The following is an 18,236-nucleotide window of genomic DNA, read 5'->3' on the forward strand; positions in this document are numbered from 1 at the left end:
CATTGGCACCAACCTTTAACCACCAGGAGCAATGTGGGGTTCAGTGTTTTGCACACTGACACGCGGGCAGGAACTGAACCTGCAATCTTCCAACCAGAAGTCGACCGCTCTACCTCTGCACCACATCCACACCATCCTTTTATTAAACCAAAACGAAAAAGAGATTAATGAATCTAACCTTAGAAACCACATTATTAGTCAGACATCTAAAAAAAGTCCCAAACCCACAGCATTTTAAAACTCTTGTGAAGTGGATCCAAATGATAATTCTAACACTTATTTAAAAAAAACAATAATTTCTTTATTATAAAAAGTTAGTGTTTTCCAAAAGTTGTAGATGTGCCGAGTCTCTCAGCTAATTCACTAAAATGTACATTCCCCAAATAATCTACATTCAAATGAACCTTTTTTAAGAAAGGGGGAAAAAAGATCACAGGAAACATGTTTAAAACAAACCAATGTACCTTGCCTAAAAGTGCCCTGCTTACAAGTTAACCCCAGATAACATTTGAGAAGAGCAGTTTTTTATACAACTGATAGATGGTATTATTGGAGTGTAATCACATCTGTGCAGTATATCAGAGGTATCGACAACTATCAGGAAATACAACAGCACAGTTAAATCATTGACAGTTAAACTCTGACAGAATATCTTTTGGACTGAAACAGTCACCTTTTTCAAAGGTGTGAATGCCCTGTTGATTCTTAGCTTGTTTTTTCTTTACAAGATGTAAAAAAATAAAAATAAATAGTCAAAACACATTATATTGAACCAAAAGCTGTAAACAAAGAGATTTACAAATCAGTTTTTATAATAAAGCTCACTTTGTTGTTCTCACAAAGAACATGAGCTCCAGTAAGTGGAAATTTTAGGTAATATAAAACAGATCTCATGATTGGGTCGACAGTAAGAACCTTTTGAACCCTCTCAACCTGTGCCTCCGTGGTCAAATCTCCGACTCGTCGTGTATATATCCCAAACCTTCCAAGGCTGTAATATTGACCAAGTGGTTGTCCTCATTCACTCTGAAGTCCACATGAGAGTGATTATTGTTGGCAATGACGGCTCCTGACTCAGGCTCCAGGAGTTTTGTCTCAGAAGTTCTGTTCTGGCCGTTTATATTCTCCGCCGACAGCTTTCGCCCCTCCCTGTCACCGAGGGTTTGCACAAACTTCAGACACTTCAAGTGTTTTCGACCCCAGAACCAAAATATCACCCCCAAAAGGCAGAGGCAAAGCAAGGACAGCAGAGCAACAGACACCTTCAGGTGGCTTACTTTGCTATTGGCCGTTAGGTTCTCAGGTAATAACGGGCTCGGCATAGGTTCCTTTGCTTTTGTTGTCAGAGTGTGAGTCTGTGTGTGAGTGTGGTCTGAATATTTTGCCAGTGTGGTCCCTGGAGTGGAAATGACAACCACTGGGGGGGCAGGTGGGGCAGGGGGAAGCTGTACGTTGTAAAGAGCCATGGTCCGGCTGAAGGTTCTGCTGCTGATCTGCTCTACGGAGTCACAACTGTACAGGCCGGCGTCCGATTCAGACGCGTTCAGGATGAGGAGGCCTTCGCTGTAGATGTAGTATTTGTTGTTGGCCTCAAGTGTTTGGTCAGAAAATTGCCAGTGGGCCTGTGCCAGGTTGGAGTGAAGCCTGCAAGGCAGCTGGAGGTTGTTTCCAGGAACTAGGTGAAAGTCCACGGCTTCCAATGGATCTTCAAAACCAAACAAAAGATTAATCACACAAAGATCTACTTTGATTTGATCAAAACCTACTTTTTAGTGAAGCCTTAGTCACATGCACCCGTGTGGAGGGTAAGTGCTGGGGGTTTTTGGGTTATTCTGGCACATGAAGGGTCACAGAGATAAGCAGTAGCATCATAACCCTTGTGCTATCGTAGGCATGTTTAGATTAAAAGTGGGGTCATCTGGACCCCACAAGACAGATCGCTGAACTTTTTTTTCCCAAGGATCTTTTATCTTCACTGGTGTCCGTGGCAGTTATAAAAACCTCTCCACCTTCGTCCACCTTTGTCATGAGAGGGATCACACATCATGCACGGCCCGCCACTGCCCTCGAGCAACCCTTGAAAAAGCAAAAAATTTGTACGACGTGCCTGCATCTCATCTACTTCACCTTACTTTCCCCGTCGCATGTTGTATAAGTGGTCACTACAACCTGTTACCCGCAGCATGCCCATAGAAAAAAAAGTTCACGAACGTTTTCCCTTTGCAGAATCACCAAGCGGCCTACAACTTTAATATTTTGTGTGGATTTCCCGTTTGTCCATTTTTTTTCACCCACTCTTACTCCGTAAGGCCAGTTGTGACTAAGGCTATATGGATTTCACAAGAAAAAGCAAATGATCCCACCTGGTGCAGGACATTCCGACACGTCTCCCTCCTCCAGACTCTGCACTGTATTCTTGGAGGAGGTGGACAAGCTCCGTACCGAGGAACACTGCTCAGAGGAGGTGTCCCAGGCACAGTAAGGATCCCTGGAAAGGACGCAGTCCACACAATTCTTGTAGCGTCTGCAGTTACTGACTGGCATCTGGATGACACTGCTGTCCGAGCCTGCATACAGGTGGCCCTGTGATCAAATAACAACAACAAAAATAATTAGACTAGTGATTAGACTTCAATTTAAATCAGACACACACCCAATAATGACTGAAGGGATCAAAAATGTGGGTGACTTTTACCAACTGATACAGAGTCTAGCTGCTGCAGGTAAATAGATCTCTTTAGTTCCAACAAAACCATTTTCCATGAAAATTCAAATAAAAACTTCCCATGCAGACTCTGAACACCCTCTTTGGGCAAATCCTGCTGATACATGTTTGATGTTCCTGAAATGCGTCCAGTGAATAATGAAACTTTGCTGCAAATGGAGCAAGAACGATTACCGGTAAATTACATTACCTTTGGGCATCAGTGACTAAATATGTAAACTAAGGCTTTAGCTTTGACTATTCAGTTTCAGTTTATTTTAAACACTATTTAGAACATTAGAAACTGTCATAACAGAGAACAAAAGAACAGCCAAAAACAACAGAATACTGTTCAAAAAGGGGTGGGAAGAATTAAAAAAAAAAAAAACTTCTTTAATCCCACCCTCTTTATCTAACCTAAATTAAGTTTACTGCAATCTTCCAACTCACTTTGGGACAACGAAGGCAGAGAGTCCATATGTACATAAATACCCATCCGTACTATATACACATGTATACGCGCTAATACATTAGTACTCTTGCATATATGCACAAATATTTGTACATACACAAATAACATTCATTTATTTATACCTATAAAGTCTTTAAAGATTGTTGATCTGCATTGAAGTTTAAATTGTCTTACTGTTGGACTATTTTTGATTTTGATTGAATAAACACAGATTTGTCAATAAATCCACTTCCAGAGCAATAAACTCTATCATACAACAACAACAGAGAGAGAGGAGGATCATGCAGAAAATGCTCCAAAACATCCTTAACACTTCAGGATCCAAAATATATCCTACTGTAATAGCCCAGACGTCACCAGCCTACATTTTTGTACCAGTTGGATTTGCTATACAGTAGATTACTAGCCTACAATAAGGTCAAACTGGGTACACTACATGTAAGGCTCAATTGCCTGCTTGCTAATATTCAAAGATGTACAAGCATTTGTATACACTTTGTGGTAAGGTTTTGAAGCTCAAATGCCCTGGGGCCCCTGATATTTATTTGCTGAATACCTTGCTAGATGAGAGGCGCAGGATGCCGATCGGCTCAGGGCTGTCGACCACTTGAATCTCCTCAATGATGAACATTTCCCCAGCGTAGTTGACAGCTTTCTGGATAAATCCATTCTCTGATGGGAAGACCAAAAAGAAGGCACAAAGTAAGAACTACAAAGCACACACATACCCACCATCAAGTGTGTTAAATGTTTTGACACCAAAGTACAAAGTTTCAATTTGAATAGTTGATGTGCCAGTTATAGTTTAGCAACAGGTTTATTCAGTTGAAGTGCTTCCAGTGTAGCACATAAAGTTTTTTTTCTATGTTTAACGCTTTAGTCACAACTGCCCTTACAGGTTGTCTGTGGGTGAAAATAGCCAAATCTCTACGGGGCACGCAAATGGTCTACGTGAAATATCAAAGTCATAGACCACTCTGTGAGTCCCTAGAGCAATAAATGTTCATGCACACTTATTCTACTGGTATGCTGGTTGCTGCATACGCTTAAACAACTCATAAGAGTAAAAAAGGGTGAAGTAGGTGATTTTGTGGATTTTTAAAATGTCTTTAACCCTGTAAAACTGCACACTAACCGAGTTAGTGCTGGTCAAGCGAGAAGTGTGTGCTCCTTGCACAACTTTTGTGCCATACGTGAATTCAGCTTGACTGTTAGAAATGATGAAATGAGAGTGTAGTTTGTGTGGGTATTCTATCACCTTCACACCCCATGCATGGAGCATTTGCGCGCTGTCAGTGAGGAGCCAGTACATGCAGCTCACTGATTACTAGAGTGTGGCGTAAGGGCTGTGTTACCCATTCATCACAAGTGTGTGTAACTTCCACTATCCTCACATATACTTCACAAAACATGACGGTGCATTACATTTTTATGGTTTCTGCATGGGTCTCAAGGTAACTGGAAGACACACCTGAAATCCCATTAAGATGTTGCTGCACCTACCTACGATCCTCCACAAGCTCGGACAACCCAAAAACCTCCAGCACCCATATGTGTGCATATGACTCAGACAAAAATCTGTGTTTAGCAATGCTTAACTTTAGTATTAAAGCCTTTTACCAGTGCCGATGAACATGACGTGATACTTCTGTTGGTTCAGTGCAGTCACGCTGTCCACCACAATCCGAGTCAGCAAAGGTCCGCTCTTGAGCAGAAGAGGCCTACCCGTCACCGGACTGACGGCGTCGTCCATCAGGGGCCGGTCCCTGACAAACTGGAGGGTTTTGTCTGGAAGCTGCCGCGATTCATTCACCCCCATTTTACGTGCCACATCATTGATGCACTGAAATGTGCGGAGACAGTTTAGATTTTGATGCACTTTTAGAGCATCTCATCTTTAGCTTTGTTGACGACAAACTCTGTAAACCCACCGCTCCTGGTCTCGGGACTGGCACCTCCCCGCTGTACATCACATACTTGTCCTGGGATGATTCCACAGCAACGCGGGTCTTGAACTTTCCCCCATTGAAAATGTTTCTAATATCAGAAATGCTGTACGCACACACTGCAGACACCTGGGACAGGCCTCTGGAACCATAGCAACACATATTTACAGTTAAGCAAACCCAAAGAAAGGCAAAAATCTTATTTTAAAAAGCTCCAGACGCATTATTCCCTTTATCAATAAATGCTGATGCTCATGTTGAGACATAACCACAGGATCTAATAGTAAACACTTACGACTGTGGTGTGAAGATACCATAGAAGACACCTTTTCTCCAGTCATTGTGCTTCATCAGGAAGACGTCCTGGACAATAAGGGGCAGGCTGGGTTCAGGGAGAGAACAATCCAGACGAGCTTTCAGGAACGACGTCCATTTCCTCTGCAGCGTCCGCTGGCCGCCCATGTCTCCCTACACTCAAAACACACGAAAAATGAACACACGTTTCCCAAAACCCCACATACGATGCTTTAAATGTGCTTTTTAGAAGTCATACCTTACAGACACGAGCCACCCGTGACACTTTGACTTTAGTGTAGAAGTCGTATTCCACAGCGTTCTCACTAAAGAACAAATACACTTTGTCGTCATCCCCATCAGGACTGTCAACACTCTCGCCAACAATGTCCATGAAAACAAAGTTTGGCTCTAAAGTAAAAAAAAAAAGGAAAAACACAATAAATAAATACATCAAGCATGAAAAAAAGTGTGGAATTCTGAGCTGCATGATTTTTAGAAATGTCAATTTTTGCCAAGAAAAACTCACCATTGAGCCAGATTTTTTTAAAGTCACTACGAAGAGCTACTAAGCCGGAGCTACGAAGAATCACAGGCTCAGAGCCCAAGAAGTTGATGGATGTAGCAGAATACAGGTCATTTCCTGTCGGGGAGGAACAATAAAGGAGTAAACATTCCTCGAAATCCATTATTCGGATTTAGCTAAAACAATAAAGCTTTTATATGCTTACTAATGGACTAAGCAAGATTGGTTGACTACTTTTACTCCTGTATTGATGGAGCAGGTGAAGTTTATAAGGTGATCTCTGTAGTGCATTTGGAACATACTAAAATGTCCACACAGCTAACTCTCAGCGAACATTCAGCGGTTTTCTGCTTTTGTTCTCTTTGGCAACAAAACCAGACACTCACCGACCATGAGGGAGGAGTATCTCTGAAAGGGATCAAAAGGACACTTCCCCTTTCCCTCCTCCTGCTTTCCTTTCAGCAAAAGCTGCCCATTAGCAAATGTCTGTGGGATTTAAGGAGGGCAACAGAAAATTAATTAAGTAGAAACTGTAGTCAGTAATTCATGTAAAGCTTAAAAAGGACCAGATTATAGACTCAGTTGTATGTAAAGTCCAGGACTTCTAGGCCTTCTATTAGTCATAGGCTGTGATACATGATACATGCATGATGCAGCTGTAGTCAGGCTGCTGTTTATTCCACTGCGCTATGGTGAATCTCCTGTGTCAGCTAAATTACCCACAATTGGTGTGATAAGGATGCACTCTTACTCTGTGGAGCAAGACCAACAGAGTTTTCTCCACCTTTATGGAGCTCTAACTTGTTTTCTTCTTTTTTTGCATCACTTTCCTGCAGTCTTCTAATCTACAAGCAATGTTAATCACTCCAAAAAGCATCCACACATCTAGATGCTGTTTAAATTCTTTTGAAGAACTGCCAGAAGTGCTAGAAATATATCTTTTTTAAAATGTTGTTTGAAGATTTAGCTCTATACATCTCTTACTGGATGTGTTTTATATAATGTACTGTAATGTTGTTTTTTTTGTTGCTCAAAAGAAGAATAATATAAGTCAATTGCCTGTTCTGACAAAAGAAAGTTGCTTTAAGCTACAAACAGTTAAAGTTGACAAACTTGCATTTCAAGTTGTATGAAAGTTTGTTCCACAGAAAACTAAAATTGAAACACATTATAAGTGAAAGTACCTCACAGTTTTATGTAATTAATAGTTTTAGACCATACCTTAACAAATACTTAACAGAGGGGAGAGATTCTATAACGTGGTAAAAATTCAGACAGAAATGTGGCGCAAGTGCATCATGACGTCTCTGCCTCATGAATATTTAAACATTTAACTCGGGTAACAAAGGCAGGTAAGGTGACAGATTTCGTGTGTTTTTTAAAAATTAATTATCTAAATTAAGTCACCTGTTTTGCTGATAAATTACATGTTTTCAAAGAACTGTTAGTCTGACTTGGACTGTAATAAAGTTTAAAAAAGTAGCTTTTTAAATAAATAGCAAATGATAATAATCAATTGTATATTTATTTATACACTACGGTTCAAAAGTTTGGGTTCACTCAGACAATTTTGTGTTTTCCATTAAAAGTCATACTTTTATTTACCAAATAAGTTGTGCAATGGCTATAAAATATAGTCAAGACAGTGACATGGTTAGAAATGGAGTGACAGTCTTCTCTTTTACTCTGAACAAATCTCCCAAATTACCAGCACCGATGCAACCACAGACAATCATGTTAAACCCAACTTCCTTGACAGATCTTTTCAGTTGTTCTATATTTCACAAATGTTCTTTTGTGTGTTCCAAACACCTCAAACTTCAATTAGTCTGTCTATAACATTTTTTTCCAATCTTCATCTGTCTAATGTGTGTGTTATTTAGGCCATATTATTGTTTTTCCATTGTCAGTCAGTCTTAAATATGGACTTTTCTTTGCCATGCTGCCCTCAAAGCCTCCAACCTGAAGTCACCTCTTCACTGTAGATGTTGACACTTGTGTTTTGCAGGTACCAGTTGAGGACCTATTATGTGTCTATTTCTTAAACTGGAGACTCCAATGTACTTATATACTTGCTCAGTTGTGCAACCGGTTGGGTTGGGCACGGAACTTCAGTTCTAAGTAGGAACCGTTACGACCTATGTAGTCCAACCAGAACCGAAAGCTGCTGCATTCAGTTCCTCATTTTGGTGCTTAGTTTCTGTGAAGTCTATTTGTTTTAGGTCATGTCAATCCCTTCTACTCTGTTCAGTACATTGAATTTCTAGCCAATCCTTTTGCCTTTCCTGCGATAGTGGGCGGGCTCATATAAGACCAATAACAGGGCGAGCATGTACTACCAAAACGCTAAAATCAAACTACTTCCTGAATGCCTCACTCTCCGACGTAAACAAAACTTGCCCATGTGGAAAGACAACGTCTTTATGTTGAGAAATACTCCAATGTTCTTTAATAAATTTTTTACGTATGATATATGATTGGTTACAGTCGTTCTTCGATTGCAGGGGTGAGACGGGGACGGGCTCTTCGTATTTGCAGATTCGTGGAGGTCAGTGGTCCCTAACCCCTGTGAATAGGGGGGATTACTGTACACAACATTTTTACTTTGATGTGTTTGTAAACGGACATGTCGCTCTAACTTAAAAGAGTAAAAAAAAGAGAAAGAAAAAATTTTAGGCTCCCTGTGGAGTCTGCGTCTGTTTGTCGCTGTTTTGCTTTGGATTTGGTAAGAGGTAGGCATTATTTTCATAATGAAGAACCAAAATAAGCACAGCAGAGGGACCAAAACCGAAACAAAAGAACCAGTTTGGCACCGGAACAGAATAAAACCCAATTGGTTCCCAACTCTCTGGTTAGAGCCTGTTTGTGCTGTTCTCTAAAGACAGTAGTACACACCGCTGAAGGAAATCTTCAGTTTCTTTGCAATTTCTCACATGGAATAGCCTTCATTTCTAAGATCGATAATAGATTGTGGAGTTTCACAAGAAAGTTATCTTTTTCTGGCCATTTTGAGCGTTTAATCGATCTCACAAATGTGATGCTCCAAATACTTGACCTAGTTAAAGGAAGGTCGGTTTTATAGCTTTTCTAACAATCTAAACTGTTTTCAGCTGTCCTAACATGGTTACACAAAGGTTTTTTAATCATCTGTTAGTCTTCTGACACAATGAGCAAACACATTGATTGTACCATTGGAACACTGAGTGATAGCTGATGGAAATGGGCCTCTAGTTACCTATGTAGATAACACACCAAAATCCAGACATTTGGAGAAATAGTGCTTTGCTTTCAAAAATAAGAACATTTTGAAGTGACCCCAAACATTTGAACGGTAAGCAAAACCAATTTTGTTTTTTTAAATGAAAATAACTGTTTTGTTTATATTAAGGTTACAAAGTAAAAATAAATTGATATACTCACCAAATAATCACAGATTGGACTAAAAGCATATGTGCCACAAACGTAAACTGTAGTGTCATTTATGATGTGGAGGGTTCGAATGTAGTTACGGCATTCCACCTGCAATGTGATCCAGCAGAGAGAACGCCAAGGTCAGAGTTGTGTTAGCTCAGTCACAAAAACACCAACACACCACACACATACAATGACAGCACACACTGCCAAATGCTGAGCTGTGAGCCAAAAGGTCAAGGATGCTTTTTCTTCTCATGCCTTTATTTGAACATCTACTATGCAGCTTTTCCCTTCAAAGGGATCGCCATAAAGCCATGGAAAAATGAGAAAAATATATAAATTTTTCCAGTTGAATTATTTACTGAGATAAATACATGTAGGGTCTGGCAAAGAAAGCGTTTTTGGAGTTAACAGAATCCTTTGAGGAGCTTTGGTTATGGATTACACAAACCTCAGCTTGTTTACCCTTGTAGGTACACTCCCTCTGCTTCTCCTCAGTCACAGGCCAGTATACCTGCAGGAAGACATTTACAAGAACCATTCATAAACACAGAAATGATGTTGCAGCCATGCATAAGCAGTCTGTTAACGCTATCATGACTTTACTTTAAAAACAAAGTCAAGAGAAAAACACATCGATTCTGGAAAACGGGTTAATCTGCCTCTACGTTCGCATACTCTGTAAAATATTGAAAACGGTGGAGCAGTGGTTAGCGCTCTCGCCTCACAGCGAGAAGGCCCCGGTTTGAATCCCGGCTGGGACCTTTCTGTGTGGAGTTTGCATGTTCTCCCCGTGCATGCGTGGGTTTTCACCGGGGACTCCGGCTTCCTCCCACCGTCCAAAAACATGCTTCATAGGTTAATTGGTGACTCTAAATTGCCCCTAGGTGTGTCTGTGAGAATGGATGTGTGTGTGACTGAGGCCCTGCGACAGACTGGCGACCTGTCCAGGGTGTACCCCGCCTTCGCCCTTCAGTAGCCGGGATAGGCTCCGGCACCCCCGCGACCCCGAAAGGGACAAAGCGGTCAAGAAAATGGATGGATGGATGTTTGAAGAGGTTAAAATGAAGGATGTGAGATAAAATAGGCTGTTTGATAATAAAACACAACAATTATTGTTTCCATGATTAAGCTTAGTTACAGGTTATTAAAATGTTCTACTTTTAAAAGCAAAATAAACATGTAACAGAATTTGTTCTTTTTTGTTACCAATATAGATATATATTTTGGGAAATGTTCCAATTTTCTTTTTAAGATGGATAAAATATGTTTTCCATAGATTTGACAGAAATAGAAACTTTGATTTGGTTACTTTTATTGATCAAACTTTTTTCCCCAAAGGTATATTCTTACTGCCATCTTTTTTTTCTCTCTCTTTTCTCATTTAAAACACTCAGCTTCAGCCATGTTTGGTGATTGTGATTAAAAGAGTGCTGAAACAGCTATTCACTTACTTTGGACATGACAGGTTTTATGCAAATGCCTTACATGGCCATAGCAACAATCGATAGAAAAACATGATAGCAAACAAGAACTTTTTGACACTGGAGGCAGTGACACTTAAAAAAAAGAAAAAAAAACAATATGGAAATGACATTTTTGTTGATTACTACAGCATATACATACATCCATATATATATATATATATATTAAGCAAAAGGGAAAGAACAAGTTTGCTTTGAGTATACTTTTTTAAAAACAAAACTGAAGATAGTATACTTTTAGTTTACTTTTTAGGTACTTATTAGAGATAAAACTTAATATAATTATAATTATATCCATATAATATAACTTAATAATTAGAAATATATTAAAAGTCTAACTAAATGTTGCCTATATTTGTCACTATCCATAAATATGTTCTTACACAACATTAAAAGCAGAGTACATGTATTCTTAGAATATTTCCAGTATATTAAAAATGTATTTGAATACACTATCAGTAGAAGTGCATTACTTGCAAACTTAAAGCAAACCTTAAAAGCTACATTAGATATACTTCAAAGTGTACTTTCATAAACTTAGAGTAAATTTAAAGTTCATTGCCAGTTAAATAATACTATACCAGAAAGGTTACTTTGAGTATACTTCTAAATATATTTTTAAAAAGTAAAAGTGGGACTATTTAGTCCCAAGAAGTATACTTGTTAGCACACTGTCAATATAGGTTTTAAGTATGCTTCATACACTTTGAGTAATAAACTTTTCTTGAGAATACTTCAAAACATATACTTGAAGTATACTTATTTTTGTTAAGGGCAGTCCCAGTTATATTTGTTCCTGCCAACACAGCATGATATCAGTGGATGACTATAACCACTTTGATAAGCTCACATAAGTTTGGTTGTTATTTCTAAATGCAAGAATAAACTGTGTTGATGAATCAACTTTAAAAGATATGAGACTGAAACATTTTTTTAGAGAGGAACCTACTTTAGTTTTTAGAGTGAAGTGTAAAATGGCGCTTTAGCAAACAGCTACTTGTCTGACAGACAATATTGTAAAGAGATATAATGTTAAAGTCCCATTCCCACCATACTTAGAACTATTTTAAAAGTGTTCCCAGTGGCCTTTTTATTTGGATTTTATCCCTTTTTGCCCAAATCAAAAAACCTGCGTTGTGCAGAGTGGCAGACATTTATTAGAAATTTGCCTCTGATTCATGGTTAGCACGGCACAAGCCCAACCCCACATCCAGCCATACATTCGTTTATGCTCTCTCCCACTAGCTTACATCCCCTTATACCTCAACATAACATTAATGGTTCAACAAAAATGGCGAGCAATATCGGAGCAATCCAGTGCATTAGAGGAGTGCATCAAGGCTTCGTACTCAGGCCTTTGCTAATTTGTGTTTATATAAATGTCATGCAATGTTTCTGACTGTAAGTATGTTCCTGCCAAGAAGTGGTAAAACATCTATGAATAAATTAGTGCATTTTGTCATATATGAGTCTGATATTTAGTGCTATTCTTCCAGCTTGTAGTTTACATTGGACTATTACTATCTCTAGCCTAACGTGGCACAGCAATCAGCTAATCTTAAATGCAAGGTTACAATATCGTAAATAAAAAGTATGAGATTGTTAAAAAAAACTCAGGCTTCACAGCTACATATTAAAAAGACTTGACTGTATGATAGGACTACTGAAAGTTGCTTACCCCAGATTTTCTGGTAGAAATGTTGTTGATATCCAAAGCAAAGATGGCCTCTCTTGCCCCGAGCAGCACCACACCGAGGTCATCTCTGAGCAGCATAGTTGTGTAGTTGTAGATGTTGTCCTCTCTGAACACCTTCAGATCATCTGCCCAGGAAAATCTGCATTACTGCTGCGCTCACTCAAGCTCAAAACCATTCCCAGCCGTAACTGTGTGCAGTTAGCCAAATCCTCCCACAAACAAAAACAGCAAATGCAAATTTAGACTTTAGCTGTTATGTTTTTTTCTGTCACTGGAAATAAAAGTCATAAAAATGCAATGATGCATTGATGTTAACTAGTAGCTTTTTTTTGCAATGATGGAGAAAGTTTGTGACTTACTGGGATGTAGGATGGTGTTTCTTGGGACACCGTAGTGGTCATTCAATGCACCACAGCAAACACAAATAATCAATCTACAGACGATGCTGAGAGTCGGCAGAAAAGACATGGCTCAAAGTTTCAGTTTATGAAGTGGGAGAGCTGTACAGTCCAGCTCTGCCACCAAAGCAATAAGTCAGAGCAGAAACATGGTCCAATGTCTCCGTCTGTATGTGGCTCTCACGATCTCGTGGTTCTGCACATGTGAATCCTGTTTATGGACAGAGGATGTCCACGGGTGATTGCTTCAGGGGGGAAGGTTCCACTTGTAAAACACAGATCCAGTTTGGCTGGAAGTTGTTGAGTTTCTATGTTGGCGTTACCCTCCAGGGCAGTTCTAATGAGCTGTTGGTGTCCTCTCTGCAAGCAGAAGCAGGAGCCATGCTGCTCAGCTAGCGACGATGGCAGATGCAGGAGACCATTTTCATGGTTCTGGGGAAGATTTGAGAACATCTATGAAAAATCAAATGACATAAAGCAGTAAAAAGTGAACAAAAAGGGAGCTTTGGTTCCTTTTACAACTTTTTTTTTTCTGAGTTACTATTCAAGAGTAGCTCCTTGTACGACTTCAACTTTGACAAGTCATTAGAATGAATCTCGCAGAGTAAACTAAATCTGGCGTGCCATGTTTTCCAGCAACCCCCACTGCCTCTTCCTCCCCCACTCCGCTAGTATTTTCCTGTCCTCCTCCCTGATAAGAGCCTGCTTCCTCTGGGCTCAGCGGGGTTCGAGCAGCAGAGGGGATCAGTTCAGGTTTGGGCACGCGTTCCCGTCACGGTCATTCCTCGCTTTGGTGACTCAAGAGGAATTGTTACCACTTCTTTGGTGTCTGTTGTGACTAGCTGAGCAGCGGGGGCTCATTCAAAATTCATCAGGGTTCTTAATCTCAGCGCAACACACAAACTATAGAACGCACTCACATAGTGAGGGAGGGAAACTTTTTTGGGGACACGGTGAGCTCAGAAGCTGCCGCAAAACCTGTTTGTAGCTTTTATTTTTTATTTTTTTTAGATTTAGCACCCAGAGGAAATTCTACAGCTAAATTTACAGAGAAGCCTTCTTTGAAACACCGCAGCATCCTCTCCTGTCGAGAGAAAAAGAAGGATCGACTCATCAAGAGGCACTTCTTCCACGTCTGCCTGAAAATGTCACTTTCGAGACAGTTGTTTCACATCCAAGTGCCATGCTTTCACCTTGTTGGTTGACAGAACAGGACAAGCTGTTGCATGCACATCCTGCAGCCTTTTATTGTTGGCAAGTTCAGCAACACAGTTGAATGCAAAAACTGCTAAATGTTTTTGACATCAGTGCTTACAGAGCGTAGACAGATAAGCTTAGCTGCAACAACAGACACGAGCACAGCAGTCATCCATCTTTTCTTCTGCGCTGTTTACTCAAGATGACGTGTGAAACAGGTTGAAGAGCAGCATGGAGTCTTACAGCAGCGTCGATGAGAAAAACATTAAATTGAACATAAAGATAATAATTACAAAATGTGTAAATATATTAATAACATTAACATATTTTGGATTAGCATGTACGTATATCAGAGGCTTCTTAAGGCCTGTTTCAACAAGCACCAGAGCAAGAGGTCATCTATGTCGCTGTGGGTCACGAAAACCTTCAGGATTCCTCAACTTCTTCAGATAATCTGATCGTTATCAGTCTGATGACCTGCTACTAGATCATCTTTGCTTTCTCAGTGGGCTTTCATTTTATATTCTAAGATCTCAAATTAAATATCCCTGTCCTGTTTTAGATCTTTTCAGGTATTTTAGTGCAATAAAAGAGTACAACTGTTTTCCTCTGAGGCTGCAGCAAACTTGTGCTGTTGCATTTGCTGTCCTGTGTCACTTTAGGCAGAAATTACACATTTATCTGAAGTTGCCTCTAATTTTTTTAAACAAAGGAAAATGTTTTTCTTTGAAAATATATAGTGTTATTTATATTTATAAGTTATGTCTTTTTATGTAAAAAAAAAAAGTTTGCAAGTTACAGTGATTTATTTGTAGGTGGGAGGCCAAAAAACAAACAAACAAAAAACTAGTGCTTCATTATAATCCTTATAACAAATAACATATTTTAGTGAGCTTAAAAAGTAATTTTTTTAATCGATTGCAAAATCGTTCCCAGTGATCTTTTATTTATGATTATGTTGATTTTAGCCAAAATTAAAAATCATGTGTTGTTTTTTAGGACATAGTTTCTGCAGAGGGGCAGTAGTTCACTAGACATTTCCCTCTGAGTAATAGGTGGAACTATTAACACAGAGATAGTCCACTCCCATTTCCCATCATCCATTTGTCTACACGCTCTTCCACTAGCTTACAGCCCCTCACCACCCCAACCCTAACCCTTGGGGTTTGTTTTATTTAGGAGTTTTCAGTAGATCAGGTAGAGTCCAACTGACTCAATGGAACTACAGATTACCAAGTAGACTTTTACATATGGGTTGCATTTACATTTTTTCTTATTTTATACAGGTCAATACATACAATTATAATATATTATGTTTTTTAGAATATAAGCACCTATTTACTACTCTGGCTTTAGTGAAATTGATCTCAAATGAAACATTGAGCTGTATTTGAATGAGAAATGTCAGCATCCTTTTTTGACCTTACATTAATTAGTTAATCTAATTTACTTATGTTTTTGACAGGTATATTGCACATTAAGAAGCATCTCTGAAAATCCACAAGAAATAAGGCTATTTAAGGGATTTAACAACAAAAATACAAAATAGAATTAGACGTGTATAAATATTATAAAAGGGTAAAAATACAACATAAATATAAAAAAGGTTATTTTTTCTGTTTCTATCGGTTGAATAAAAAAAAAAAAATAAGGAAAAATGTCCTCAAGTACAAATAAACCCATCCAGATCTGAGCCTTTTTATGTGTGTTTGGAAGGATCTTCTTCCTTTGGTTGAACTTTTGTAAATTTCAAAGCAGGATCTCCCCAGTACTGTCTGACCCTTAGCCCACAGTTCTGCAGCGTCTCTGACAGACTTAAGGGCTTACAAGCATTAACATCTTTAGACCTCTGAGCATACGACTAGGAGTTATTAATATCAGTTATATGATTACCACCACCACACCCTTATTAGTCCTAGTGAGACACTATTAAAGTATTGCCTGTTTAACAAACACTCCTACATTACACTGTGAATGATTCATGAATGTACAGGAGCTCTGCGTTGCTCCTTATCTGAAACAAGAATGTTTGCTTCTCTTGTGGGTGCTTAAACTCCAACTCTCTTGAAGGAAATTTCAGTAGCACGAAACTGAGAGTGAAATTGTGTGAGACAAGTTTGAAATCTGTTTTTGGGAGAATCATGTTTGACTCCAGTACAGCCAGCCAAACCTGCTGCGGGAGCTGTCATTAAACACACAGCCGCTCTCAACAGCTTCTCTGTAGCAGAGAGCATAACGGGGGCTTTTACAAAGGTTGCATTTCCTTTTCAGAACTCACGTCTCATTTGAGGCGACTGTGAGTTACTGTCAGGAAAGACAATCGGTTGGTGTTTTTCTGTTTGTTTTTTGGCTTATCGAGCAACACAGCATGAACTGCAGATGAACCAGCAGTTAAAGAGACTCTGCAGCTGTACGTTCTACCACTGTGAGCGTATTTATAGCCAGGTCAGAAGCCTCTACAATATCTACAAAGTGAAAAACAACCAGGGGCCATGTAAAGGTCCATGAGGCTTTATCTAAAGCCTGCACAGACTATCACATTGTTGTTATGCCCCTGAACCACAACAGCACAAGAAAAGCTGTTAGATAGAAGAAAGAGCTGCAGTGTAACAGGCTCGACCTTCAGAAACTGACATCTTTGTGTGTTTGGGTGCCGTGGGTGAGGCTGTAACTGATTTACCAGCTCAGCTGACTAACTGATCTGCAGCTCTGGCTGGATCTTCGTCTTCCTGCCCGTCACTCGGCGGCACGGCTGGCAGGCCGACGCCGCAGCCCACCAGCTGGCGTGCTGGCTCTCTTACAGTATTCCATCTCGTGGAACTAAACAGGAAACCTGCCGTGGGGAGGGTGTTCACCTCTGACACCTCTCTATGTCACAGAGTCCGTTGTGAAAAGTTTACTGGAAAATACAGCCTGGCACGGACCTGGTTATTCAACATCAGACTGCCAACTAAATGACAGCTAAAGAAAAGCTTTGATTTTGGTGTTCATGGGAGAGGTGTGACATGTTCAAGCCTGCTGGGACACGCAGCGTTTAAGTCACCAGACAACAAATGAGTCCAACAACCTGTTTCTTTGGGTACTCCTCTCCTGACAATTTGTCATTAATGAGAAAAGTCTAACCTACTGTCAGGCAAGTCTCAGCAGGACAACAGCAGGAAGAGGAAAAAAACTGTTGATGAACTTTTTTTTCCATTTAACTGAGCTGCTCTAAGATTACAAACATCAGCACTAAAAATTCATAAAAAAAGATGCTACTAACTCAATTTAAAAGTGTCATGATGCTGCACGAGCTCAGATCTTATGATAAATGCTTCCTCCATCACTCTTCAGACTTTTCAGAGCTTGAAAACTCACTTTTTCTTCTGAGTGGGCGAGCTTTGACCACAACATGTCAGTGTCACATCTGAGGAGCTCCAGCTGTCTGAGCTGCAGACACGAACCCTGCGGTGTGTCCACACCTGTGGCCCCAGACGCACAGATGTGCTTCAATCAGCACAAATTTGTGCGCGCAAAAGGGAAATTCTCGTTCTTTTTGCTTTCTAGCCATTAACTTTTAAGAGAAAACAGACAAATAAAGACTTTTATGAGCTCCAGGGCAGTAAATTAATGTTGCAACAAATGGACTCGGTTCAAACAGTTTGGGTGAGGTCCACCCACACATCCAGACGACTGACAGCAGTCCTCATGACGGCTGAAGTTTGAAACCAGATCGCGTTTCCAGGCATCCTACTACTGCTTAGTCCAGCTCCTTGCGGCTATTATTAGATTACTTTATCCCATAATCTTTAAATAAGTCCGGCAATTTGCAGCGTGCTGTCTCTGCACCTCTGTCCAATGCGCACAAGCCAAAAAAAGACCACTTTACGCACACGCGTAAAGTAAAAGTGTGCGCTCTGATTCCGACTTACCGGGACTCCACACGACCGCTCAGCCTCAGCTCCGCTCGCGCTGATCTAAGTATTCCTCCGCTCCACCTGCAGGCTTTCACTCCGCGGTTTGGCCCCCGGAGGAGAGCTCGGCGGCAGGCACTGCCCTGTCACGTGACCCCGGGCCGTACCTTTTCCTTACAAACAAAACAACACTTCACTTCACAGCCAATCAG

General features: G+C 40.1%; 1 protein-coding gene across 2 annotated transcripts; it reads right to left on the reverse strand.

Moving 5' to 3' along the window:
* Window positions 1–279: 279 nt before the first annotated feature.
* si:ch211-129c21.1 (uncharacterized protein LOC563087 homolog) lies at window positions 280–18,215 on the reverse strand. Of its 2 annotated transcripts, none has more exons than XM_024278084.2 (14): window positions 18,043–18,215; window positions 12,896–13,366; window positions 12,519–12,661; window positions 9,808–9,870; window positions 9,363–9,461; window positions 6,329–6,428; window positions 5,946–6,059; window positions 5,676–5,827; window positions 5,418–5,590; window positions 5,108–5,264; window positions 4,797–5,019; window positions 3,733–3,848; window positions 2,364–2,583; window positions 280–1,705 (listed from the first exon to the last, which is right to left on the reverse strand). In XM_024278084.2, exons 2-14 carry the CDS (start codon window positions 13,002–13,004, stop codon window positions 948–950), a joined length of 2,427 nt encoding a protein of 808 aa, XP_024133852.1. In that variant the 5' UTR covers window positions 13,005–13,366; window positions 18,043–18,215; the 3' UTR covers window positions 280–947. The 2 variants fall into 2 exon arrangements, with proteins under 2 accessions (XP_024133852.1, XP_024133853.1); XM_024278085.2 differs by having other exon boundaries at window positions 12,896–13,387.
* Between the last annotated feature and the right edge of the window lie 21 nt (window positions 18,216–18,236).

Source organism: Oryzias melastigma, linkage group LG4, assembly GCF_002922805.2.
Source record: "Oryzias melastigma strain HK-1 linkage group LG4, ASM292280v2, whole genome shotgun sequence".
Taxonomy (NCBI): Eukaryota; Metazoa; Chordata; class Actinopteri; order Beloniformes; family Adrianichthyidae; genus Oryzias; species Oryzias melastigma.

Excerpts from the sequence above, each read along its gene's own strand:
- si:ch211-129c21.1 (XM_024278084.2), bottom strand. The coding sequence starts at position 13,004 with ATGTCTTTTCTGCCGACTCTCAGCATCGTCTGTAGATTGATTATTTGT. Across the intron at positions 5,265-5,417 it reads GGTATCTTCACACCACAGTC|AGGCCTGTCCCAGGTGTCTG; the intron begins GTAAGTGTTTAC and ends CTATGGTTCCAG. Across the intron at positions 3,849-4,796 it reads CGTCATGTTCATCGGCACTG|AGAATGGATTTATCCAGAAA; the intron begins GTAAAAGGCTTT and ends TCTTCCCATCAG.